General features: G+C 43.5%; 1 protein-coding gene across 5 annotated transcripts in view; it reads right to left on the bottom strand.

Moving 5' to 3' along the window:
• NCKIPSD (NCK interacting protein with SH3 domain) overlaps nt 1-26,501 on the bottom strand; it is a 192,982-nt gene that overhangs the window by 99,970 nt on the left and 66,511 nt on the right. For all 5 annotated transcript variants that reach the window (XR_014788530.1, XM_084840138.1, XM_084840141.1 and 2 more), the window contains 2 exons: nt 18,617-19,215; nt 2,548-2,718 (listed from right to left, as the gene is read on the bottom strand). Coding sequence is in view for 4 of the 5 variants with exons in the window: in XM_084840138.1 (XP_084696264.1) it covers nt 2,548-2,718; nt 18,617-19,215 (770 nt within the window). In the remaining variant the exon portion in view is untranslated. The remainder of the gene's footprint in view (nt 1-2,547; nt 2,719-18,616; nt 19,216-26,501) is intronic.

Raw genomic sequence — 26,501 nt, 5'->3', positions numbered from 1 at the left:
CTGGAATGCTAAGGTGGGTAGTCAAACGACACCTGGAATTATAGGCAAGCATGGTCTGGGAGAACAAAATGAAGCAGGACATAGGCTGATAGAATTTTGCCAAGACAACTCACTGTGCATAACAAACACTCTCTTCCAACAACCTAAGAAACGACTTTATACATGGACTTCACCAGACGGTCGACACCGAAATCAGATTGACTACATCCTTTGTAGCCAAAGGTGGCGGACATCTATGCAGTTGGTAAAAACAAGACCTGGAGCTGATTGTAGTTCAGATCACGAACTTCTTATTGCACAATTTAGAATCAGACTAAAGAGAATAGGGAAGACCCACAGATCAGTTAGATATGAGCTCACGAATATTCCTCATGAATATGCAGTGGAGTTGAAGAATAGATTTAAGGGACTAGATTTAGTAGATAGGGTCCCGGAAGAACTATGGACAGAAGTTCGCAACATTGTTCAGGAGGCGGCAACAAAAAACGTCCCAAAGAAAAAGAAAACCAAGAAGGCAAGATGGCTGTCTGCTGAGACACTGGAAGCAGCCCAAGAAAGCAAAAGGCAACAGTGACAGGGGGAGATATGCCCAATTAAATGCAAAATTCTAGAGGTTAGCCAGAAGAGAACAGGAATTATTTTTAAACAAGCAACGCGCGGAAGCGGAAGAAGATAATAGAATAGGAAGGACAAGAGACCTCTTCCAGAAAATTAGAAACATCGGACATGAATTCCAGGCAAAAATGGGTATGATCAAAAACAAAGATGGCAAGGAAGCAGAAGAGATCAAGAAAAGGTGGCAAGAATATACGGAAGAGCTGTATAGGAAGGATAATAATATCGGGGATAGATTTGACGGTGTGGTCAGTGAGCTAGAGCCAGACATCCTGAAGAGTGAGGTTGAATGGGCCTTAAGAAGCATTGCTAACAACAAGGCAGCAGGAGATGACGGTATCCCAGCTGAACTGTTTAAAATCTTGCAAGATGATGCTGTCAAGGTGATGCATGCCATACGCCAGCAAATTTGGAAAACACAAGAATGGCCAACAGATTGGAAAAAATCAACTTCTATCCCCATACCAAGAAAGGGAAGCACCAAAGAATGTTCAGACTATCGAACAGTAGCACTTATTTCACATGCCAGTAAGCTAATGCTCAAGATCTTTCAAGGTAGACTCCAGCAATTCATGGAACAAGAATTGCCAGATGTACAAGCTGGGTTTAGAAAAGGCAGAGGAACTAGAGACCAAATTGCCAATATCTGCTGGATAATGGAGAAAGCCAGGGAGTTTCAGAAAAACATCTATTTCTGTTTTATTGACTATTCTAAAGCCTTTGACTGTGTGGATCATAACAAATTGTGTCAAATTCTTGGTGGTATGGGGATACCAAGTCATCTTGTCTGCCTCCTGAGGAATCTGTATAACGACCAAGTAGCAACGGTAAGAACAGACCATGGAACAACGGACTGGTTTAAGATTGGGAAAGGAGCACGGCAGGGTTGTAATTCTCAGCCTACCTATTCAACCTGTATGCAGAACACATCATGCAACGTGCTGGGCTTGATGAAGCCAAGGCTGGAGTTAAAATCGCTGGAAGAAACATTAACAATCTCAGATATGCAGATGATACCACTTTGATGGCTGAAAGCGAGGAGGAGCTGAGGAACTTTATGACAAAGGTGAAAGAACATAGTGCAAAAGCTGGGTTGCAGTTAAACCTCAAAAAACAACAACAAGATTATGGCAACCAGCTTGATTGATAACTGGCAAATAGAGGGAGAAAACATGGAGGCAGTGACAGACTTTGTCTTTCTAGGCGCAAAGATTACTGCAGACGCTGACTGCAGCCAGGAAATCAGAAGACGTTTACTTCTTGGGAGGACAGCAATGACAAATCTTGATAAAATAGTTAAGAGCAGAGTCATCACACTGACAATAAAGGTCCGCATAGTTAAAGCAATGGTATTCCCCATAGTAACCTATGGCTGCGAGAGCTGGACCATAAGGAAGGCTGAGCGAAGGAAGATAGATGCTTTTGAACTATGGTGCTGGAGGAAAATTCTGAGAGTGCCTTGGACGGCAAGAAGATCAAACCAGTCCATACTCCAGGAAATAAAGCCAGACAGCTCACTTGAGGGAAGAATATTAAGAGGATAATGTAAGCCGCCTTGAGTTCCTTGCGAGAGGGAGAAAGGCGGGGTATAAATGCAATAAATAAATAAATAAATAAATAAATACTTTGGCCACAGCATGAGAAAACAGGATACCCTGGAGAAGATGCTGATGCTAGGGAAAGTGGAAGGCAAAAGGAAGAGGGGCTGACCAAGGGCAAGGTGGATGGATGATATTCTGGAGGTGACGGACTCGACCTTGGGGGAGCTGGGGGTGGCGACGGCCGACAGGAAGCTCTGGCGTGGGCTGGTCCATGAAGTCACGAAGAGTCGGAAGCGACTGACCGAATAAACAACAAAACAAAAAAACATAATGCTGAGCAAGTCATTTTAACAAAAACTCTAGATCTGCCAGAGCCAGAGCAGGAAGTTACCAGAATACGAAGCAGTTCCTCCAAATAACAGCAAATGACATTTTCATCTTCGTAGAGGGCCCAACTGCGTTGCTGGGCATCATCTTTATGCCGGGCCAAATCTGCAAATATCACCTTCAGCCTCTGTTCATCATGACAGATCTGTCCAGAAGGCAGCCCTGAACACAGATCCTGCAAGAACAAAAATGTCTCCCTTCAATAGTAAGCAGTTACTGCAAAAGCTCTAGTTTTCAACTATACTTCACATTCAAGCAACCAATAGCTCTGACAATGCCTGACTTGTACTGTTATACACTGCATGCAAATACAGTTTATCAACTTTTTTTGAGCAACATGTAGATTTCTCATTATATGGGGTCTCCAAAATCTTGACCTGACTGCTGAAAGGAGACCAGGCCCACTGACTAGCAACCTTACAGTGCAATCCTATACATAATCTACTCAAAACTAAGTTCCACTTAGTTGAATGAAGCTTACTCCCAGGTAAGTGTATATCGCTTTCAGCCTAAGTGGCTTTAAAAAGGATTAAGCAAATTCATGGAGGATAGGTTTATCAAGGGCTATTAGCCATGGTAGGCAGCAAAGGATCTTCAAACGTTCAGTCAGTATTTGTTTTATTCTTATTCATGATTTAAGACATTTCTATCCTGATTTTTGACTCAAAAGGATCCTCAAAGGAGCTTACAACAAATAAAAACAATGTCATCAGAAACAATAAAGCCCAAGAAATCTAACAAAAGTACGCCAGCTGCACTCTGAGGTCGGAAAAACGACTTGGGGGGGGTGGGGTGTTTCGGTTGGTGGGGAAGGGAAGAGACCAGGCAGGCCAGGATATGAGCTATCCTGAGGCCTCTCTGGACTTCTTCCCTCCCCCTCTGAGATGCCATCTAGCATAAAATGCAGAGCAGGAGGACGGGGAGGTGAAGATCACTTCCACAACTCCGCCTGCCCCACACTGGATGACCGAAAGCCTCTGAGTTCGGGGGCTTCCAATCACTGAAGGCACAATTTGTAGGATTATGCCCTAAATCAATGGGACTTATCTTAGTCATGACTAACTTGTCCCATCAATTTCAATGGGTCTACTCTAAGCATGACAAAGTCTAGAGCCAACCTAATGTCAGGTTACAGATGACCAGAATTTTGAGCTTTACATGGCTGCGGTCAAACTACTTTCCAAGCTGGGCCCTCAAAGGAAGTCTTTCACAAGCTGGGCACAGTCATCTGTAAGTGCCCCTAGAGGCTGAATGGGGTTAGCGTCACTTATGTGAAGGCTGTCATAAGCATCAATTAGTACTCTGACAACTAAAATGCCTGCTCTGCTCGGGTGCCCTGGGAAACTGAAGGCGAACAGCTTCACCAATTAGTTAATTCAGTCAGTGCACAGAAAACTATATTCCCCGAAGATGTGCACATCCCTGAGAGCCGAAGTGTCACCACAGCACAGTTCATTGGGCACGAGCGCACCTGTGAAGAAGAAGACAGTTTGGGAATCGGTTGGGTTAATTAATTAATCAATGGTTGGGCTAATTAACCTGATTAAGCAAATGAATTCGCATTTGCAGAAGGGGTATAGAGTCATTGTGATTCCCTTCTGGCGTAGGACATGCTGGAACCCATTTCTCCACTTTTCCTGTTGTTTTCTCACAAGACATGAAACACCAGAGTGACTATCCTGTACTTGCAAAGTATGATGTCAGAGCTCCAGGACCCGTGCTAGAAAAAGATGGAAGCGCCTTGCATTCTTTTCGAGTTAAAGACAGTAAGAATGCCACCCCTGCCCACCGCAAACCATTGCACTCACCCAAATTCATTTTAAATGTTCATTGTGAGTAGAAGGTCTGTTATACCTATACCAGCCTTACCCAACCTGGTGCCCTCCAGCTATGTTGGACTTCAATGTCCCACCCCCGCAGTCTTCACAACAGCAAGGAAACCTTCAAACGATTGGTGGGGGAAGGGGGCGTGGCCAGGGGAAGGGGGCGTGGCCCTCTGGGGAGCCCAGGAAGGCTGGAGTGGGACTCGGGTTCCCCATCCCTGACATAAGAGGTGTTCCTTTAACTACTTTGTTTAACGCAAGGGTGGGCAGAAAGTAGAACTCTGGGTGATTTGCAGTAGATCTGCAAGGATTTCCAAGTCCCAGTTGTTTAACAATAACAGCAAAATGACTCACTCCACCACAGGGACATAAATTATACTGCTGAAAAGAAGAAAGCTTGTGGTCATCAGGAGTAGATTTTTGTGTGGAAGGACTGTGAACTCTCTTCAGTTCCAGTACTCAAAACAAATTCATAGGCTCATAATTCTTTCATTCTAGGTGTATTCTTCTGCACCAGGTACATACAAAAGAAAAGATTCCACAAGACTGAAGTGTGCCCACCCCTGGTTTAACATATACATACTGTGGATTTATTATAGAATCATACTGAATGAACAGAGACTTGCTTGCTCACATTCTGTCCTAACATTTATGCAAGTTTCTGACCTCCCCACATCACCATTTGCTGATACTTGCCAAATAGCAAGCCAAGCTGGATTTACTGTTGCTTTTCTAAATATTACATATACTTGTCAAAAGTATATGAAAGTGCAGCTGAAACTCCAACTCATGCTGGTCCCCCAAGTGATGGAGACAACTGTGAGAACTGTGCAAAATACCACACAGCTTGGGTGTTCCAGGAGAAAAATACTTCCTCTCGGGGTCTCTGCTGGAATTCTAGAGTACCTAGGAAGGAAGGCACATAAACGGGAGAAGTAGAACGACCTCTAAGATGCACTGAAAAAGTATTATTTATTAATGATGCTCAATACATTTCAAGGCAACTCTTCTCCAAAAGGATTATAAAAGATAAAATCATACACATTCATGTAACTATTTTTCAAGAATACAACATTTTAAAGGTTATTTGAAAGGTATCCACCACCAGCAATAATACAAAAAAACAGCCTATTATTTAAAGAAGGGTCAGACAAAAAAAAAGGTTAAAACAGAATATAAGATGAAATGTTGGGCTTTACTAATAAGGTGTACTGAAAACATATGGTTAGGAGCAACAACTCTTAAATGATAAGCCAGCCTTCCCCAATTTGGTGCCTTCCAGATGTTTTAGACTATAACTCCGATCGTTCCTGACCATTGACCGTGCTGGCTGGGGCTGATGGGAATTGATGTTCAAAACACCCAGAAGGCACCAGGTTGGGGAACACTGCCATAAGCACATGCCCCAAGGACAAAAGCTGCAAGACAAGTTAAGAGAGTATGGGGCACCTTTTTGTACCACCTAGCTTTCCAAGAATAGATCCAGCCAGGTCTCCCTCATCAGCATGCTTCCTAGACTGTGTCTGCAGTAGCAGTTCTTAACATGATCTGCTGATAGTATTAATGCACATGAACATAAGGACACAAGGAGAGCCATGCTGGATCAAACCAAGGCTGTCCACGGGAAACCCACAAGCAGGACATGAGTGCAACAGCAGCTTCCTGCCCATTATCCTCACCAACTGGTATTCAGAGGCAGTATGTCTCTGATACTGGAGGTAACATATAACCATCAGGACTAGTAGCCACTGATAGTCTTATCCTCTATGAATGTTCTGATTGAAAGAAGAGGGTGGTCCCATGCATCCTGTGGACTGTTGAGGTTTGTGCCCCAGTTCCAGGCTCTTTCAAAATCATGTACCTCATTAGAGTTGTGCAAACATTTAGTGCACCTTGTAAGGGCCTAGTTGTACTCTGTCACTCTCCAGTTCCACACTTCTGCCTTCATTAACTCTGCCCCCTCCAAGCTGATTATTCTTTGCCACTGCACCTCTGTGCCTATTCACCTCAAAACACACTTTGGGTTATAAGATTCCTACACTAGTTCTCTACTCAAATAATATATGTGTATAACTACTAATCATAAGAACAGGTTAAAAACAATATAAATATAAAAGGTATGAAAGAGCAAGAATCAGTATAAACATCAGAGAAGAACAAAAAAAGGTAAAAAGTTAAGGATAAAAGACAGCAAGAATCCTCAAACCATAACAAGCTTGGGGAAACAAAAAACAAAATACAGGCATCTCTTGAATGAATGCCCCACATCGGAAATGGCCGTTTGGTGTGTCCACAGCGATAGAGACTTAGGCAGTCATGGGATATGAAACAGGCCCTCCTGTCAGCACCAAATCCAGTTCATGCTCAGGTTGTGAACATGGCCCTTTTGAGGAAGCGAAGAAAGCAAGCAAGCAAGCAAGCAAACCAAACCAAACCAAAAACACCTTAGAAATAGCCACACCACAGTCCTGGAAATTTTCTTCAGGATCCACCTCATGATCAAACTCCCCCCCCCCCCGCCATTTTTTAGCTCACTATGAAAAAACCTAATTAAATAGTGTTTGGGTGCACAAATTCAGACAAACATGACACTGTAGGAGGAATGCAGAAAATGCATAAAGATTATTTCGGACCAGCAAGGGATAAAAAAAATAAAATTGTGATTATAAAATGTTGGGCAAACAAAGCCTCCCCCTCCCCCCCCCCTTTGCAATCACTCCCAAGCTCTTTTTCACCTCAAACTACTCACATCTATTTTCCTACCATCCCCTGGCTTTTCACAACACACCAAGCCACTAATGGACTTGAATGAGATCAACCTATTAGCAAAGCTCTCTAATCTGTCTAACTTCTTGACATATCATGTGCTGTCTTAATGTGATTTCAGCACTAACTCCATTTCTTTCACTCACAGGGTTGGGGTCAGATCTGCTCTTATTAAGCAACTGGCAGCTATCACAGCTGTACAGCCACCCCATGTAGTTGGTTCCAGGAACCAGACTAATTCTCTGGAATGTAGCAGGCAACTTCAATGACAAGATCCTGCAATATCTGAGAGATTTGCTTTGAGCTCATTTGTGTTTGTCATTCTGCATTTGGAGGGCAAAATTATATGCAGGAAACATCCAATCATGCCTTTTCTATCGGCAAGAATGTGATTATTTTGGGAAACTTCGCTTCTATCGCCTCCACTGCTAACAGATGGAATGCTGATTCTGGTGTGCAAACTTGGCTACTTTCCTCCAAAAGCAGCTCTGTTCCTATCCCCCTAACTCCTTGCTAGTTGCTCCAGAGAAAGAATGGCACTCTAAGCACAGTCATCCTTTTAGTTTTCTTCAGTTAGGTGCTATTCTCCTCATCCCACTGACATCTGAGGCACGTTTGGTGAGAACGTGATGCGGGGCCTTCTCAGTGGCAGCTCCCAGACTCCAGAACTCCCTGCTGAGGGAGGCCAGGTTGGCTCCCTTTTTGGTGTCTTTTTGCCTGCAGGGAAAGAGGTTTTTATTCAGGCAGGCCTTTGGCATGTAAGCTGGTCTACTACTGAAGGGAATTTAACTGGTTGGGTGCGGTCTATGATTCTTGTGGAATGAACTGTGTTTTGAATTTATTTGTTTTTATGTTCTGCTTTAATTATGATGGGTTTTAATCTGTATTTTATTCTTGTTAATTGCCTCAAGCACCATTTTTGGCACAAAGGCAGGATATAAATTAAATAAATAAACCTCCCTGAAGCCCATATATATAAATATATATCTATATATGAACAATACTGTACATTACTCCCTCCTGATGAGTACATGAGAAACCCTGTACTACCTACAATTAATATAAAAGAAGGGACCATCATTTCAACAGCATACCCCAGGAGACTTTAGACCAGATTAACAGTGCCGAGCGAGACAGACATTTAATTCAATTTATTGAACCACTCTCTAGGGTAGTTCCTTTGAAAACTTAGTGTTGCATTTAGGAGCAAGCTCGGCTCCCTGGCTGGGTATGCAGTAATTACATGATTTCTCTCCCCCCACCTCCCACCCCCCGTTTCTGGAGTTATAATCCTGTTACAGAGCAGGCCTCTTTTACACAGCAATGGAGGGAAGTGCACCACTTCAGATGTTCAGCAACGCCAGATAGAAAAAAGGGTTTCTTGGCTTCTACTGTTGTATTAACTACACTTCCCCGACTCTGCCTATCAGGTATTCCTGTCATCTGTAGGCCCATCGGTCAAGCATCGTCCACACATTTATTGGGCAGCAAATATCCTTTGCTGATTGCAACCCGTAATTAAGGACTTAAGGCACATCCACATAGTTAGTGATGGTAGCCCAAATCTCTGAAACAGGTGCCTCTTCATGTGGTACATCCTTCAGTTCTGTGTTTGGCTCTCTTACTGTTGCAGAAGACAACATCTAGGAGCATTCTAAAATGAAGTCCCCATACCAGTAGAATTGGGCATGAGCTCCCAGGAGAAAAACAAATCTTGTAGTAGGTTTCAGCTCAACCCAACTGATACCATGCAAATCTAAAAGTTGTGTGGAAAAAGCAAACTAAGGGCACAATCCTATGACTGCTAGTCAGCGGCTAGATGGCCATAAGAAAGGTCAGTTCCTGGGAACCGACCTCCACCCCCTCCCATGCTGCCTCGTAGGCAGCGTGGATCGGCCCCATGCTCCGCGTTCATAAGCGCAGTGTGGAGTAGCGAAAATGGGACGTTCCTGGGGGCAGGCCAGGGCAGAGAGGGCAGAAGTGCCTTTCTGACACTTCCTATGTGTTGTCCGGCCTCCAGCCCCCTGCTCCAACTTCCCGTGGCTACACAGCCGAAATTGGCTGTCTAGCCACGAATGCAGGGTGGCTGAAGCATGGAGGAGAAGATCCCCTCCGTGCTGCTCCTGCCCTGCATTGGATAGGCAGTCACCTCCAAGTTCGGAGGCGGCCGCCTATCCCAATAGGATTGCACCCTAAGGTTCTCTTTCTAAATGCAGAATATTTCATGCAACTTTCACACTAATGTTTCCCAGAAGTGAAGCAAGGTGTATACAGCAAGTGACTTCTCAACTTCACAGGACAGCAAAGAACTCAAGTCCAGTCAACAGAGGTTCAAGGACTGGTCTTGCCACTCATGCCAGCCTGGACAGCAAGAAAGCTCTTCTGAGCACCAGGAAAGCACAAAGACCTTGGAAGCAAAGGATCTCCATGGACAGTATGGGGGAGTAATTACTATTACTCTGCTTGCCAGGTATAATACTCCAAATGACTAGTAAATGGAGAAAGGGAGAGCAGGCAAAAGGACTAATATGAAACAATAGGAGAGGTATCTCAAGGTCTACTCACACATTCAGCAACTAGTGCCGCCCGTATGCACCCTTCTCCCCTGCCTCCACACATCTGATATAATAATATCTAGATGTGGTAAATACACACATACCATCTTACATGCATTTACAAGAGCTTGGTAAATGTCTGAACTTTACAAGACAATTCCAAAGTTCTGTCTAAGGTTTACAAGACAGTTTTAAAGGGGGGGGGGTATTGCACATATGAGGCGAACACATCTATGGATGAATGCATGATTGCCACATTGAAATCAAATGTGTAAAGTCAGGAGGGCATGCATGCAAGGGAGCAGAGCTCTGTGTCCACCACATGGGCAGTTTACATAGTTTTATAAATGTGTGAACAGGCCTTCAGCTGCCTGTCATGATGAGGAACTATGTTCTCCTAAGTCGCTCAATGGAGCAATATGTCAAAAGAAGATTTAGAGAAGAAAATGGAAGACCAAAGCCTGTGGGAAAAACTTATTCTACTGGCACCCCTATGGAATGCACATCCAACTGAAATTAGGCATGCATCTCTGTTAGTTTTCTTTCCAGGTAAGCATTTCCTGACTAATGACTAAATTCCAGCCATGGTTTTATTGATGTTCCTGTTTTTATTGTAATTTTTTGTATTTTAATTTGTTGTTCACCGCTTCAATATCTTTTTGTTGCAGAGCGGCAACAAAACCTATCTTATAAAACCTATCATAAATAAATAATAATCAATACAATTTGTTTTTAAGAAGTCTCTCCTACATCAGAGAGGTCCTGAATCACCTTTGGCTAGTTTCTCCCCATCCCTGCCTCAGTTAAGGATACATGTGACTTAGAGAGGTATATTCTTTTTTTTGAAATTGCTTCCACTACAGAGTATATGATGTTCTAGGACACCCTGGCAGACTACGTGCAACATCAGAGGTACAGGTATATTTCTTCTCCCTTGATCCTTGTACTGCATGAACAGAGCAGCAAGACAGACCTGAATGAAAAATACCACAAGCAATTCATCCTTCAAAAGAGCACACTGGGAATAGGGTCTGTGGTAATGGATTCTAAAATTGATTTAGTAAAGTAGTGCTTTGACTTTTAATTTAAAGTAGGAGGACAGAAGAAAGGATACAACTAATTAAAGAATCTAATATGAAGCTTGAAAAAATGGTGAGAGATTTAGTAGAGAGAAGCAGGAAGCTTTAATCAATGATGATATCTTATTCCACTTGGGGAAAAAAAAGTCTTAGGACATCTTTCCGCTATTTTCTCCAAACCTCATTTTTCCCAGAGAAGGCAGAGTTAAACTTGTTGCATTTTTTTCAAAAGATATTCTAGGACTACATGAATTTGTTCAAAGAGTCTCTTGACAGTCCTAGAGGCTCTGTTTTACTCAAAAATTCACTGAGGACCTATGGTACCCTCTTGTCTACACAAGAAGTCCTTGATGGGATGACCCTCAAGACAGGGAATCAGTATCCTTATGGGGGTGCCCTTTAGACAGAGCTGGAACAGCGTGGGAATCACATTGCCAGGAGGCAATCCCATGTGCACCTCCATAATGCAACCCCATGGGAACGCCGCATGGCAAAGCAGCTCCCAGGCTGCTGCTGTAAGTCCAGAAGGCATCTTAAATGGCGCAGTATTTGTTACGTCCTTCTGTACTGGTTCTGCAACAAATGTTAAGTGACTGCACTGCGCAAACTGCTGACATAAGACCTTCAATGCACTGATTTACATGGACAGGTTTTTGGTCCATATGTATACAGCACATAAGCTAGGCAGTGATAACCAATCATGGCTTCCCACCACATGTAGACAGAGCAAACATTTTTTTTAAAGTGCAGGTGCCCAATACCCAGTATTGACCTTTGCCTCCCTTTATCATGATGAAGAGGCTTGTCCTGATCCCTCAGATGATCAAATGACTTGCCTTCCCCTGGGTAACACAATGTAGTTAGGGTCTGTTCACACCTATGCTCTCAAACAGCAGTTGTTTATTCCATCAGTAATGTACTTTACTTCTGTACTACTTAAGCTACCAACTCATTCGCAAACAGCAGGCCAACTAGGCTTACTCCCCACTGAACTGACAGCATGGAGAGCATAGAACTGAAATACTTTACTTCTAAAGTTGATGCTGGGGTAAACTATTTTAAGTGCAGGCGTGAACTTGGCTAACTTGCTGGATCACCCCACGTTACCTATTCCGTGTGCACCTAAGCATGGTACAGCCTCTTTGTACCTCTTTGGATCACACTATGGTCTGGATTAGGTTGTCTAGTCTGTCTGGGGATGATCCTGCCTCAGGCTGGTAGAACTGGATGATGGCCTGCTGGTCCTTTCCATCAACATGGGCCTTAGTGAAGATACAAGTGTAAGATTTTCCCATAGACTTCCAAATCGGGGGGAAAGCCATAGGCCTATTTTCCTGAACTGGACAGAAAAGTTGGACATTTTAAATTTATATTCACATGACGAGTTAGTCCACAGGCTTCACACATTCCAGCCTTCAAATTAAGAATTAGTTTTGGAAGGAGAAACCTGTTTTATCAGGATATGGTCAGTTCAAAGTATTTTAGGTGTTTACTTTGGGCCCAAGCCAAAAGACACAGATCAGAAACGCATGGCTTAAGCCAAACTGTGGACAGGTGGTTGTTGTTGGGAATGGAGGAGAGAAATGGCTGCAGTATAAACTGGTTAAAGGTGAAAATTTGCTGAAATCTAGGCTGAGTTGAAAAAGCAATTACCCTGCAGGTCACATGGTCTCAGAAATGTGAAATTCTGCTATCGCTTATAGTGATTTTATTCACTATGGATAGCTAACTGGATTATGATTTCATCTGAATTTTAAACAAGCAACAGTTTTCTATATCTGAATGCTTCTCTGAACACTTCTGTGTAATCTTGCTAGCAGCAATAAAATTTCATATTAGGGGGTTGATTGGAAGCTATCTCTTTACTACTAGTGTGTAACAGAAAGGAGTGGCATTGTTTTTTTTCCCACCTAAAGCCAGTTAACCAGATGGACGCTTCTTTCAATGGTCATTAAAAATGAACAACTTACTCGGTGTGAATATAACATACGTAGATTCAGTGGCTTGAGGATGATGCTTCCCAAGTTCAAAAAGGAACTGGAAACTATGAACAAAGCATGAACTTGTCCTGCACGCTGCAGTGATCACAGGGCGTATTACACGTCTGTCCACCCTGTGAGGTGCAGGGGACAGGGGTCCGGCCTTCTCATCAACAGGTTCAGCAGTTCATTGCCATGAGAGATCCAATGTTCCACCCTAGTGTGCACGTTCAGATGGAAGATGAACACAACCCTGTTCGAATGTACTTTTCATAGGACTGTTCTTGATGTTTAGATGTTTTTTTGTGCAGTGAGTGTTAGTTGAGCTTTTGGTATTAATTGTATTATTTTGACTATAAGCCACCCCGAGGACCTAATATGAGTGGACAATGCACCAGAATATAAATATTTTATAAATAAAACAAGATAATGAAAAGCAGATACAGGGAAAACCCACTGTATTCCAGCTTGACAAAGACCCAAGGGGATTTGATTACGGGAGGGGGGCATTGTTGTTGTTCAGTCGTTCAGTCGTGTCCGACTCTTCGTGACTCCATGGACCATAGCACGCCAGGCCTTCCTGTCCTGCGCTCTCTCCCGGAGCGTGCTCAAGTTCTAGCATTGATTCATTGCATCGGTGATGCTATCTAGCCATCTCATCCTCTGCCGTCCCCTTCTCCTTTTGCCTTCAGTCTTTCCCAGCATCAGGGTCTTTTCCAGAGAGTTTTCTCTTCGCATTAGGTGGCCAAAATATTGGAGCTTCAGCTTCAGTATCTGTCCTTCCAATGAGCACTCAGGGTTGATTTCCTTTAGGATGGACTGATTTGACCTCCGTGCAGTCCAGGGGACTCGTAAGAGTCTTCTCCAGCACCACAGTTCAAAAGCATCAATTCTTCGGTGCTCAGCCTTCCATATAGTCCAGCTCTCACAGCCATACATTACTACTGGGAAAACCATAGCTTTGATTAGACGGACCTTTGTTGGCAAGGTGATGTCTCTGCTTCTTACTATGCTGTCTAGGTTGGCCATAGCCTTCCTCCCAAGGAGCAAGCGTCTTTTAATTTCATGGCTACAGTCACCGTCTGCGGTGATCTTGGAGCCCAAGAAAGTAAAATCTGTCACTGCTTCCATTTCTTCCCCTTCTATATGCCAGGAAGTGATAGGGCCAGATGCCATGATCTTCGTTTTCTTAAAGTTGAGTTTCAAACCAGCTTTTGAACTCTCCTCTTTCACCCTCAACAAGAGGCTCTTGAGATCCTCTTCGCTTTCTGCCATTAGGGTGGTATCGTCCGCATATCGGAGGTTGTTGATAATTCTCCCGGCAATCTTAATTCCGACCTCTGATTCATCCAACCCGGCATTTCTCATGATGTACTCTGCATATAAGTTAAATAAGCAGGGTGACAATATGCAGCCTTGTCGTACTCCTTTCCCAATTTTGAACCACTCACTTGTTCCATGTCTGGTTCTTACTGTTGCTTCTTGACCCTCGTACAGGTTTCTCAGGAGACAGGTAAGGTGGTCTGGTACTCCCATCACTTTAAGAATTTGCCACAGTTCGTTGTGATCCACACAATCAAAGGCTTTAGCGTAGTCAATGAAGCAGAAATAGACGTTTTTCTGGAATTCTCCTGCTTTCTCCATGATGCAGCGAATGTTGGTGATTTGATCTCTAGTTCCTCTGCCTCTTCGAAATCCAGCTTGTACTTCTGGTAGTTCTCGGTTCGCATACTGTTGAAGCCTAGCTTGTAGGATTTTGAGCATCACCTTGCTGGCATGTGAAATGAGCGCAATTGTGCGGTAGTTTGAACACTCTTTGGCATTGCCCTTCTTTGGAATTGGAATGTAAACTGACCTTTTCCAGTCTTGTGGCCATTGTTGAGTGTTCCAAATTTGTTGGCATATTGAATGCAGCACTTTCACAGCATCATCTTTTAGGATTTTAAATAGCTCAGCTGGAAGACTGTCATCTCCGCTAGCTTTGTTGTTACTAATGCTTCCTAAGGCCCACTTGACTTCACTCTCGAGGATGTCCGGCTCAAGTTCCGTGACCGCACTATCATGGCTATCAGGGACATTCAGATCTTTCCTGTATAGTTCTTCTGTGTATTCTTGCCACCTCTTCTTAATCTCATCTGCTTCTGTGAGGTCCCTGCCTTCTTTGTCCTTTATCATGCCCGTCTTTGCACAAAACGTTCCCTTGAGATCTCCAATTTTCTTGAAGAGATCTCTAGTCTTTCCCATTCTGCTGTTTTCCTCCATTTCTTTGCATTGTTCATTTAAGAAGGCCTTCTTGTCTCTCCTTGCTATTCTCTGGAACTCTGCATTTAGTTGGATAGATCTTCCCCTTTCTCCCTTGCTTTTCGCTTCCCTTCTTTCCTCAGCTACTTGTAAAGCCTCCTCAGACAGCCACTTGGCTTTCTTGCATTTCTTTTTCTTTGGGATGGATTTCGTTGCTGCCTCCAGAACAATGTTACGGACCTCCGTCCATAGTTCCTCAGGCACTGTGTCTATCAGGTCTAATCCCTGAAATCTATTCCTCACCTCCACTGTGTATTCATAAGGGATATGATTTAGGTCATACCTGAATGGTTTAGTGGTTTTCCCTACGTTCTTTAATTTAAGCCGAAATTTTGCAAGAAGCAGCTCATGATCTGAGCCACAGTCAGCTCCAGGTCTTGTTTTTACTGACTGTATGGAGCTTCTCCATCTTTGGCTGCAAAGGACATAATCAATCTGATTTCGATATTGTCCATCTGGTGATGTCCATGTGTAGAGTCGTCTCTTGTGCTGTTGGAAAAGAGTGTTTGCTATGATCAGCATGTTCTCTTGGCAAAACTCTATTAGCTTTTGTCCTGCTTCATTTTGTACACCAAGGCCATGACTGCCTGTTATCCCGGTGATTTCTTGACTTCCTACTTTAGCATTCCAATCCCCTATGATGAAGAGGACATCTTTTTTTGGTGTTAGTTCTAGAAGGTGTTGTAGGTCTTCATAGAATCGATCAACCTCAGCTTCTTTGGCATCAGTGGTTGGGGCATAGACTTGAATTACTGTGATGTTGAATGGTTTGCCTTGGATTCGTACTGAGATCATTCTATCGTTTTTGAGATTGTACCCCAGTACTGCTTTTCCCACCCTTTTGTTGACTATGAGTGCTACTCCATTTCTTCTAAGGGATTCTTGGCCACAATAGTAGATATGATGGTCACCTGAATTAAATTCACCCATGCCTGTCCATTTTAGTTCGCTGATTCCCAAGATGTCGATGTTCAATCTTGCCATCTCATGTTTGATCACCTCCAGCTTACCTTGATTCATTGATCTGACATTCCAGGTTCCTAAACAATACTGTTCTTTACAGCATCGGATTTTCTTTTCACCACCAGACACATCCACAGCTGAGTGTCCTTTCGGCTTTGGCCCAGCCGCTTCATTCTTTCTGGCACTACTTGGAAATACCCTCTGCTCTTCCCCAGTAGTATATTGGACACTTTCCGACCTGAGGGTCTCATCTTCCGGCGTCATATCTTTTAGCCTTGTGATACGTTCCATGGGGTTTTCTTGGCAAGAATACTGGAGTGGGTTGCCATTTCCTTCTCCAGTGGACCACATTTTGTTTAATAGAGTTGCATGCGTACTGCCTTCTATATCATTATCTCTGAAACTCATAATTTAGCAGGTGGGGGATGTAGTTTAAGTTAAAATAATCTGAAGAGGAGGTCTTGACGAACAGATGTTTATGGTTCTCCAACTCTGTTTGGAGATTTTGTTTTCTTTCATTTATTTATTTTTACCAGATAATTGGCATTTTTATAACGCGGGGGTGGGCAAAAGGTAGATCTCAAGATGTTTTGGACTTCAGCTCCCAGAAGTCCCAGGCAGCATGGCCAATGGTCAAGAAAGCTGGGAGCTGAAGTCCAAAAGCCATCTGGAGATCTACTTTCTGCTCACTCCTGTTATAAAGCACCAATGAAACACCGGCTCTGCACCAACCAAAGCTGGAAAAATCCTAGGTTCATTAAAACTCCTGCCAAATTATACTCCGATTTAGGTGTCCATAATATGGAGATCACACTTATGTAGTTCTTCCCTGGACACCTAACACTATGTTGCTTTTTACCAACAAGGACATCAACAACTGGGACTTATGACAACATTCCCCTTTTAACTATGTTTTTGTTTTCCTGTTATGGCATATGAAATGGTTCAAAATTTCAACCATTTCTGCACAAGAAAGTGAAGAATTGATCATGCCTCCTGCTATGCCACCTCCATGCCTCCAAAAACATCATGTCACCACTTGTTAAGTCTAGAAATGGAAAATGACAATTATACCTTCAATCCACCTAGAACATGATGCTACTGCAAGACCTGAAGTTATCAGCAGCTCTTTGGCATTCCAGATCTATGTGAATCCCATTTCTTCCCCACCTGGCATGAGCCAGCTTCCATTTGGCCCCTTCTGGTTAATGTCTTCTTGGACCTTCAGCATCCAATTACCTGGGGAGGTAGTGGGCTCTCCCACACTGGAGGCATTCAGGATGAAGCTGGAAAGCCATCTGCCAGGGATGCTCTGACTTGGATTCCTACATTGAGCAGGGGGTTGGACTCTATGGTCTTATAGGCCCCTTCCAACCCTACTATGATTCTATGATTGTGGCCATTTACTCCATGGCGACATGGAGTGTTGTGCCTGCAGCAAAACCCAGAGCCCTTCAGCGTATACTGAAGAATTCAAATGGGGCACACCTCCTCCATTCTCCAATGCTGATCACCTCAGTTCTTCACCTCTTAACTGCACAATGCTTTAAAACCAATTATATTTAAATCAAAGGGCTAGGCTCACTGAGCTTAAGTGAAGTGGGGCAAGGGGACGTGGACTGAATATACTGCAAGAGAAATAAAAAGACTTCTGAGCTGTTGCTAGGCTTAAGGTTCAAGACTTTCTAGTTTACCAGCAGCTGAGGTCTTGCTCTATTCCAGCCTCGGCTTATACCTTCTGCTCATTCAAAGCATAAAGACAACCCCTTTGTGAGTTGTTCTCTTGGTGCAGTCTCCTAGCAAATTCCCCTGCCAAATGGATTGTATCAGTGTAATCTAGTTTTCCTTCATTTTTGTCAATGCACATGGCAGCCATAGCAGAGTCAAGCCACAAAGTTAATTAGTCCGTTCCCCCCTAGAAACTGCAAGTCTCTGTTAGCTTGGTCAGATGGGAGATGGGTTCTTGGATGAGAAAGGAATTGGGATTGCCTCCATGGCAGCTCCATTTTGGGGGTGGCAAATACAGTATGGAGAACTTGCCATATCCTCAGAGGTGTGAAAGACAACACTTAATCTCTTATGCCAGAGAGACAATGATCCATGTCAACACAGTCACCTAAAGTACTTAAGCACTCATTCCATTATCTCCTCCTCCTCTTCCCGAATGCACCTTCTAAAAACTAAGAGTTCATCAACCAGTAAACCACAGAAAATGTTTTTCAGCTCATGTCACTCCAACTACAAAAAAAAACTTTCTCCAGCATTTATTGTGAAATGTACTTATGCTAATGTTGCTAATTAAGTTCACTTGAACCTTCTCCTCTGTGCTAGTAGTTTGATCTCATCTGAACTTTTGCTTTCCTTTCTCTTGAATGGCTATTGAGCCATGAAGGAGACACAGCAGAACTGCTGTTATATGAAGATCCACATTACCCACACTCACCATATCCCTCTCTGACTTGTTGCCTTGCCATCCTATGTGAGCAGCAAACTTATTTATCTGAGCTTTTGATTTTTCCTCAAGCTTTAGAGCATTTCCAAAGCTATCCAGTTAAATGAAACTGTAACATACACACCACGGAGGCAAAGTGAAGCATTTTTCCTTACCTTGCTTTCCACCAGTGAGATGAGAATCTGCTCCATGATGCTATTAGTGGCAGGAACGGACATCTGAATGTGGCCAATCACCACACCTATGGCAACCCGGGAGAGCTCATAGCTGAGATTCGTGTTCCTGCGGACTAGCTCAATCAATTCGGCCCCTATTGTCTTTGGCACGGATACTACTAGGCCGGACGACTCCTGTTCTGCATTCTCCGAATCAGCAGACATCTTATCTTCCAGGCAAGGAGAGTCAAAGTCTTCTAACCCTGCAGGAGCAGCTGGCATCGTCTCCTTGGCTTGTATGCTCTTCCCATCATTAGCACCCGAAGCCTCCGTTTGCACAGGAGGTGGTGGGGCAGCCCTTTTGGACTGGGGGGATTTGCTTGCACTCCCGTGCTTCCTTTGCACTTCAGGGCTGACGTCTAAGCTGTGAGACACCATCGTGTGGGCACTCCTGCTGGGAACAGGGGGAGGGGTGTTGCTAGGGCTGGGGGTAGCAGTCGGGGGACCCGACTCCATCGAGCCCGTGTACAAGGTGTCCAGTGAAGTTGTGCTTACAGAAGAGGCACTAGAAACTGACCCGGAGGTGATTTCAACTGCACCTGAAAGGGAACAATTAAAATGCCTTGGCGACAACATCAAAGGAAAGGGGGAGGGGGACCCAACTGCGGCAGTGGAGTCCATTAAGACGCTCATTGTGCACTGCTTTCAAAGTAGTTTAACTACCCTTCTGGTTCACTTACCACAAAGCAACATCGTATTAACTGTCTCTTGAGCATTCCTGATTGCTAAACCTCTTTACAGCAAGGGAGAAAACGCTGTTCTACAGAGATGAATTTTCTTCAAAGATCTGACTATTTTTATAGAAAAGTATTAACTCGGGGGTGGAAGAGATGCTTTCCCCAAAGGATTAGGCAATATTTTTCATTTTAAGCATACAGCTATTATTTTTGAATAATGTGTTTCTCTTGTCTGAAAGTAAGAGAAGAAAATTGCCTGTTGCTCAAGTGTCCCCTTGTTCTTACTGCAGTTACTTCCATGTGCCAGAGGAACATATGGTGGAGACCATCACGAGTCAGAGATCATACTCTTGGAGGACAATCAGGCTCTTTCAAACATCTTCCTTTAAGGAATTTCTGAATGTTTAGTTTTGAATAATGATGGTGCTAGGTTTACCAGCTTTATTGGGGTCAAAAATCAAACTCCCCCAGTCTGGAACTTCAAAGGCCCTTAGAAGCCTGTTTCCTCCGTGAAGTGCGGCCCCCGCCGTGCATAATGGGAGACTGGCACCTGTACAGGCGCCAGCCCTCCCCACTGCTTCCTCCTTCCCCAGCTAAAACGTATTTGGCAATGGGAGTAATGATGTTGGTGAGGATTGGCTCAATGGCCCCCATTATTCCCAAGAGGACACCTTAACAATTTGGGGGCCCTGGAAGCTACATCTCCCATGGGTCCTGGTCCCTGGGACACTGCTCTGGTAGTGTTCTCAGGCATAAGAGGATTGCTGGAACCAGCCCTCCTCCTCCTCCTTGTAAGGCAGCTCCCTCCTACGGTGGCAGCAATGCAGGTATGCTTTGAGAGAAGGGAACAGCACAGGGTTGAAGGCTGGTGCTAAAGCGGTGGGACCGAATGCACTCTCAGTGTTGTCATCAGGAGTGCAATAGGGCTCAGACTTTGAAATGGGTCAGTTTTAGTTAGCTGAGCCCATTCAGGATCGAGATGGAGGGGGCATCCCCATCACTAGTTCTGAGCTGTCCTAAAACAGTATCTTCTCCCATGTCTAAGTGAGATTTCTTGTTAACTTAATGGGAGCATCATCTGGGCTGCTAGTTCATTGCATAAACTATGATTACACGGTGAACTGTGGAGCCCAACCTGGCAACCCATGCATTTTAAGACACGAACAGGTTTCTAAACCTGATAGATGCACATATGAGCTTTGAAAGTTAACAGCAATGTCTTCTAAAATCTTCCTCCTAAGACCACAGCATGTCTGGGAAGATCTTTGCGTGATCATGGAGAACAACCTGCTCAGCTCCTAGTCCCTTACGAGGGACTAGGAGCCAATATGCCATGAGCCCCATTCTTCTCTCCTCTCTAGTGTTGCATTAAACTGCAGTTAGCTCTAAATATCTAAACCATGGCTGGAATTGTTGAAGTAGTGGTATTAATCAGTTGCATTATCTTCTGAAGATAATGGAAACAACTTGTGCCTAATAAATCACAAATTAATGAATTAGATTTGTACAACTCATTTTCTTCAGCAAGCTTGTAGCACATTGTTTCCCTCTTGCCATGTTATTTTGTGTCAATAAAATCATACCTACCCAACCCAAATACTCAAGGTAAGCAGAGCTTATTTGCATTAGCAGTCTTACTGCTGGGCTGTCTTACTTAAGATTCTGCCTGTGTTGCCTTCACTGAGTTTTATTCCTTATCTTTCCAAAAATAGAGCACTACAGATCCCTCTCAGCCAGCCTTTCACTGTTAAGACAAGGCAGATTATGTATGGTAAATAGTGACACAGATAAACAACCTGAGAGCCTTATCTGCAGAAGAAAAGAAGTCGTACATTCAAATGGCAACAATGCTGATTCTAATATTTGATTAACATTATCGCCCTCACTATACCCACCAGTCTCTTAGGAGCCAGATGGGAAAAGATCTAGTCCCCATTTCCGAAGCAGTTTTTCTAATTGCTAATGAATCATCTAGCACACTGTTGTTCCCTTGTACTCAAGGCACAAAGCTCACAGCAGCTGAGTTCCAGAAACTTGCCTTTAAAACAATAGTTAAGGGAACCTGTAAACCTCTACACTACTGGTCCCTCTGCTACACACAGGAGGACTGAAATAATGCATGACTTTCCTTAGGGAGCTCTCTCCAACTGCTCTGCTTTCTTCTCTTTTGTCCCAAGAAATAATGCTTAACCATGGTTTGTTTTCCTTAAACCAAGCTTTGAAATTACCATTTGCCTGGTCACCTCAGGTGACTATAAATTTCCCCCAGGTGACCAGGGCCAATGCAGCATGTTGCCTCTGCAGCTCATCTCCAGCATGAGCCTAACCTTTAAAAGAAAAGGAACTGACTGCCGTCTAGTGTTCAGTGACCATGCTCTCAGTAGCCATGCATAATCGAGTACTTTGATTTCCATACCTGAAGCCTCCTGTTTAGTTTTACAAACAGTGTAGGTGTTTTTGTATCATCTTTCATGCCTAGCCAAGACCCTGTAACTGTTTGAGCTTCTTTATCTGTGCCAGCCTAGTACTGTGGACTTATCTTCTGTTTACTTTCTCCACCATGCCCCAAGGACACATCATTTGGAATCTGGAAGGTTAGCAGCCCTTTCCTTCATTCTTTGTATTCACAGCCATTTATCTCTGAAAAGAAAACAAACTAAAAAATGAAGCAGCTTTTTTGGAAGCAGTTGATTCCCATGTGCTTGTTCCAAGATGTATTGGTTGGGCCATTTATGGTTATTGAGCGTAGGTTTCAGGGTTGTGCCGACAAAGCTGGGCATGAGAATGAGGATGCCCAACTTCAACCACGATGCTCTACTATGAACAATTCTTCAAAGTAAAATGAAAATTACAGCCTGCACTTATGCATGTTTTACTTTGAAGTGAGTCCCACTGAATTCAATGGAACTTATCCCAAAGTAATGTTATGAACAGGATTGCTGCCCCAATGTTCTAATCCCCAAATAGTTCCCCCTACTACTAAATGTTAAGAGTATAAGATTAAAGGGGTGTTAGCAATTAAGAGTGGTGTGTGTGTGTGGGGGGGGGGATTAATCCATTTATGTGCAGGGAGGCTGGCTGGTAAAAATTGTTGTGGGATGGCAACTTGTGTATTTATTTGTAACGAAGCCTTAAACAGGGTTAATTAAACATTATGACCTGGTTTGCACGTAACTCAGAATATGGCATGAGTATGGGTTGTCATTGATTCGTGGGTTGATGCTATAGGTGAACCCTGCACTATGGTTTAACAATAGGTTGTTAACCACAAACAACCCAGGAAGAGAACCAATGGTTTGTTGTTGGGTTGTGAACTCTGGGTGATTCGTGGTTAACAACCCATAGTTAAACCATAGTGCAAGGTTTGACCATAACAACTACTGACGATTCAACAACAACCCATGATTCACTGACAACCCATACGCAATGTCGTACTCTGGGTTGTCATTAGGTGCAAACCAGTTCTAAATCAAAATACATAAACCATGGTTAAAGACTGGCTGCAAACCAAGATGTGAAACTGTGGTCTCAAGTAGGTATGGAAGTCATGGTTAAGGTCCATTCCCCACCTCTCCAGACTCCTTGCTTGCAAGGTGACAAGTGGATGTCAGTGGTGTCTCCTTACACACTACTTATGAGGAGTGTGTAAGCAAGGCCAACATTTGGGATCTTAACTAGGTCTAAAGCAATGCATGATGATTTGTGATAACCATGGTTATGATTTATGTCTACACTGGGCCTTTCTTTTTTAATTATATACATTGGGCCTTTCTGAAGAAAGTAGTTCTGACAGGGAAGCCCTTTAGATAAACCATTCAAAATATCATAGTACCTGAGAATTCTTTGCTTTGTACCAGCCGCACTTCCAGGTTTTAACAACATGGCAACTGACTGCCAGCACTTGTATTAACTGACACACCCTCTTGTTAGAAGCTAAAAGAGAAGTGCTCCCCAGAGCACTGTTTCTTCAATGTTCAGACCTGAACAAAGAGCAAGATGGACTGTTCCCAGAAAACTCCATCTTAATTGAGCCCTCCATCATTGCATTGTTAGTGGGCTCCCCCTGGTGATCTATGGAGTTATCACATCCTGGCCAAGAGAAAACTGGAATGCACATCCTGCTTGGTTGTGGTATTCCCAAGGGAAAGCAAGAAGCATTTTAAGCTATGCTCCTTAGTCAAGGTGACTGACTGCACATCACAGAATACACATTCTTCTTCCAAATACTGCCAGGCCTTACAGGTCATTTGGGAAAGACTGAGCATGGCCAATTTCAAGATACGGCTCATCTGAAATTGATTGAAAGGGAAAAATCAGGGATGATTTTCATCAGACAGGTTTTTCTTTTCCATTCACTGGAATGCTCCCCCCAACTTACATCCCTAACTAAAACTCCTTAAGGTGGGAGCCATATGCACATGTCAGTCTGCAAACAATTACAGGACTGAAGAGAGTGCCAGCAATATTCAACATGCCCACGCCTACCCACAACGTGGACATGGGCACGCCAAATAATTCCCGAGTTTCGTAAAATAACTATGCCTCTCTTGTGGTAAGACAGGAAAGCCTTCCCACACTAGCAACCTTAATCACAAGAATGGTTTGCTCTAGCACCCCTGTGACTTAACAACAACAGAAACTCGTACATGGAAACAGACCTCAATTCTCAGCTAACAGAACTCATGATGGAAGAATGTAGACCAGGAGCGGGGAACCTCTTTCAGCCCAGGGGCTGAGCTCCATTTTGGGGAAGCTCTCAGGGTCACTATCCAGTGGTGGGCAGGGCCAAAGGCAAAAAGGCAGGGCCAAAACACCCAACATACCAGCTTATTTGAGCTTAAAGCTTTTGCTGCCAGTAACTAAACCTTAGGAGAGTCATTTCAGCCTGTTAGAATGGGAAAAAGCATGCAAAAGCTGGAAAACCATCGAACGATCCGCAGTCAGGGGAAATGGGGTGCAGTCAAGAAAAGGCAGGCACACCCATCTGAGGAACCACAGAGGGCTGTATTTGGCCCAGGGGCCTCAGGTTCCCCATGTTTGCATTAGAACAATAGAAAAACACTTCATACTATGATTACAAGCATACTTCATGGTAATATATATATATATATATATATATAAATAAAGAAAAGAAAAGAAAATTTCTTTGAAAATTGAAAATTTTGAAAGAAAAGAAAAGAAAATCCGATGCTGTAAAGAACAATATTGTTTAGGAACCTGGAATGTCAGATCAATGAATCAAGGTAAGTTGGAGGTGGTCAAACATGAGATGGCAAGACTGAACATCGACATCTTGGGAAATCAGCGAACTAAAATGGACAGGCATGGGCGAATTTAATTCAGGTGACCATCATATCTACTATTGTGGCCAAGAATCCCTTAGAAGAAATGGAGTAGCACTCATAGTCAACAAATGGGTGGGAAAAGCAGTACTGGGGTACAATCTTAAAAACGATAGAATGATCTCAGTACGAATCCAAGGCAAACCATTCAACATCACAGTAATTCAAGTCTATGCCCCAACCACTGATGCCGAAGAAGCTGAGGTTGATCGGTTCTATGATGACCTACAACACCTTCTAGAACTAACACCAAAAAAAGATGTCCTCTTCATCATAGGGGATTGGAATGCTAAAGTAGGAAGTCAAGAAATCACCGGGATAACAGGCAAGCATGGCCTTGGTGTACAAAATGAAGCAGGACAAAGGCTAATAGAGTTTTGCCAAGAGAACACGCTGATCATAGCAAACACTCTTTTCCAACAGCACAAGAGACGACTCTACACATGGACATCACCAGATGGTCAATATCGAAATCTGATTATGTCCTTTGCAGCAAAAGATGGAGAAGCTCTATACAGTCAGTAAAAACAAGACCTGGAGCTGACTGTGGCTCAGATCATGAGCTGCTTCTTGCAAAATTTCGGCTTAAATTGAAGAACGTAGGGAAAACCACTAAACCATTCAGGTATGACCTAAATCATATCCCTTATGAATACACAGTGGAGGTGAGGAATAGATTTCAGGCATTAGACATGATAGACAGAGTGCCTGAGGAACTATGGATGGAGGTCCGTAACATTGTTCAGGAGGCAGCAACTCAATCCATCCCAAAGAAAAAGAAATGCAAGAAAGCCAAGTGGCTGTCTGAGGAGGCTTTACAAGTAGCTGAGGAAAGAAGGGAAGCGAAAAGCAAGGGAGAAAGGGGAAGATCTATCCAACTGAATGCAGAGTTCCAGAGAATAGCAAGGAGAGACAAGAAGGCCTTCTTAAATGAACAATGCAAAGAAATGGAGGAAAACAACAGAATGGGAAAGACTAGAGATCTCTTCAAGAAAATCGGAGATCTCAAGGGAACGTTTTGTGCAAAGACTGGCATGATAAAGGACAAAGAAGGCAGGGACCTAACAGATGCAGATGAGATTAAGAAGAGGTGGAAAGAATACACAGAAGAACGATACAGGAAAGATCTGAATGTCCCTGATAGCCATGATAGTGCGGTCACAGAACTTGAGCCGGACATCCTAGAGAGTGAAGTCAAGTGGGCCTTAGGAAGCATTAGTAACAACAAAGCTAGCGGAGATGACAGTATTCCAGCTGAGCTATTTAAAATCCTAAAAGATGATGCTGTTAAAGTGCTGCATTCAATATGCCAACAAATTTGGAACACTCAACAATGGCCGCAAGACTGGAAAAGGTCAGTTTACATTCCAATTCCAAAGAAGGGCAATGCCAAAGAGTGTTCAAACTACCGCACAATTGCGCTCATTTCACATGCCAGCAAGGTGATGCTCAAAATCCTACAAGCTAGGCTTCAGCAGTATGCGAACCGAGAACTACCGGAAGTACAAGCTGGGTTTCGAAGAGGCAGAGGAACTAGAGATCAAATCGCCAACATTCGCTGCATCATGGAGAAAGCAAGAGAATTCCAGAAAAACATCTATTTCTGCTTCATTGACTACGCTAAAGCCTTTGATTGTGTGGATCACAACAAACTGTGGCAAACTCTTAAAGTGATGGGAGTACCAGACCACCTTACCTGTCTCCTGAGAAACCTGTATGAGGGTCAAGAAGCAACAGTAAGAACCAGACATGGAACAACCGATTGGTTCAAAATTGGGAAAGGAGTACGACAAGGCTGCATATTGT

Source organism: Heloderma suspectum, chromosome 2 (genome assembly GCF_057233095.1).
Source record: "Heloderma suspectum isolate Gila_16-S chromosome 2, 16-S_ref, whole genome shotgun sequence".
In the NCBI taxonomy this organism is placed as follows: domain Eukaryota; kingdom Metazoa; phylum Chordata; class Lepidosauria; order Squamata; family Helodermatidae; genus Heloderma; species Heloderma suspectum.
The sequence above is the reverse complement of the archived record's forward strand: the minus strand, read 5'-3'. Positions and strand labels throughout refer to the sequence as shown.